The following is a 650-nucleotide window of genomic DNA, read 5'->3' as shown; positions in this document are numbered from 1 at the left end:
AAGCCCTCTATCTGGGCCCTCCCCATGTTCACGACTTAAAGGTGGATTATCTTGGCGCTCCTCTTTAATCAACTGTTTTGCCTGTTGAAGAACAATCCTGGGATCAGGCACATCTTTATGGCACTTCATATGAGAAATGAGAGTCGCCATCTCTCTAAAATGTTTTCTGCAAGATGGATGTGGACAAGCATAAGGCTTCTCGCCTAGATGTGTTCTAAAATGCTGATCTAGTATTGCCTTTTGTCGAAATTGCTTGCCACACTCCATACATGCATATGGTTTTTCTCCCGTATGTATCCTGAGATGCTGATTTAATATTGTTCTCTGTCTAAATGATTTATCACAAAATGCACATTCATATGGTTTCTCTCCAGTATGAATCCTTAAATGCTGCTGCAAGTGAGTAGGCTGCCGGAAGAGCTTCCCACAGTCGGGACATACATATGGCCGGTCAGTGCTGTGAGTTCTTTCATGCTGCATGAGTCCTCCCTTGAGTTTGAACCCTTTGCCACAGAGATTACACTTAAAAGGTCTGTTTTCCTCATCATCCGGGTCATCTGGGGAGCCTCCATGTGATCCGTGGATGATGGGTGGATGAGTCACCGGAATCATGGTTGGCAGTCCCTGGGTCAATATAAAGGTTGTTTAGT

General features: G+C 44.6%; 1 protein-coding gene and 1 pseudogene across 1 annotated transcript in view; one reads left to right on the top strand and one right to left on the bottom strand.

The window, feature by feature from the left end:
* LOC119592723 (zinc finger protein 629-like) overlaps positions 1–624 on the bottom strand; it is a gene marked incomplete at its 5' end in the record, with an annotated part of 2,136 nt that extends 1,512 nt beyond the window's left edge. Inside the window, 1 exon segment of the mRNA XM_037941658.1 lies at positions 1–624. Within this exon segment, the coding sequence (XP_037797586.1) occupies positions 1–624 (624 nt within the window).
* The window catches only part of LOC119592720, a 19,599-nt pseudogene that overhangs the window by 14,338 nt on the left and 4,611 nt on the right, over positions 1–650 (top strand).

This window comes from Penaeus monodon, chromosome 30 (genome assembly GCF_015228065.2).
Source record: "Penaeus monodon isolate SGIC_2016 chromosome 30, NSTDA_Pmon_1, whole genome shotgun sequence".
In the NCBI taxonomy this organism is placed as follows: domain Eukaryota; kingdom Metazoa; phylum Arthropoda; class Malacostraca; order Decapoda; family Penaeidae; genus Penaeus; species Penaeus monodon.
The sequence above is the reverse complement of the archived record's forward strand: the minus strand, read 5'-3'. Positions and strand labels throughout refer to the sequence as shown.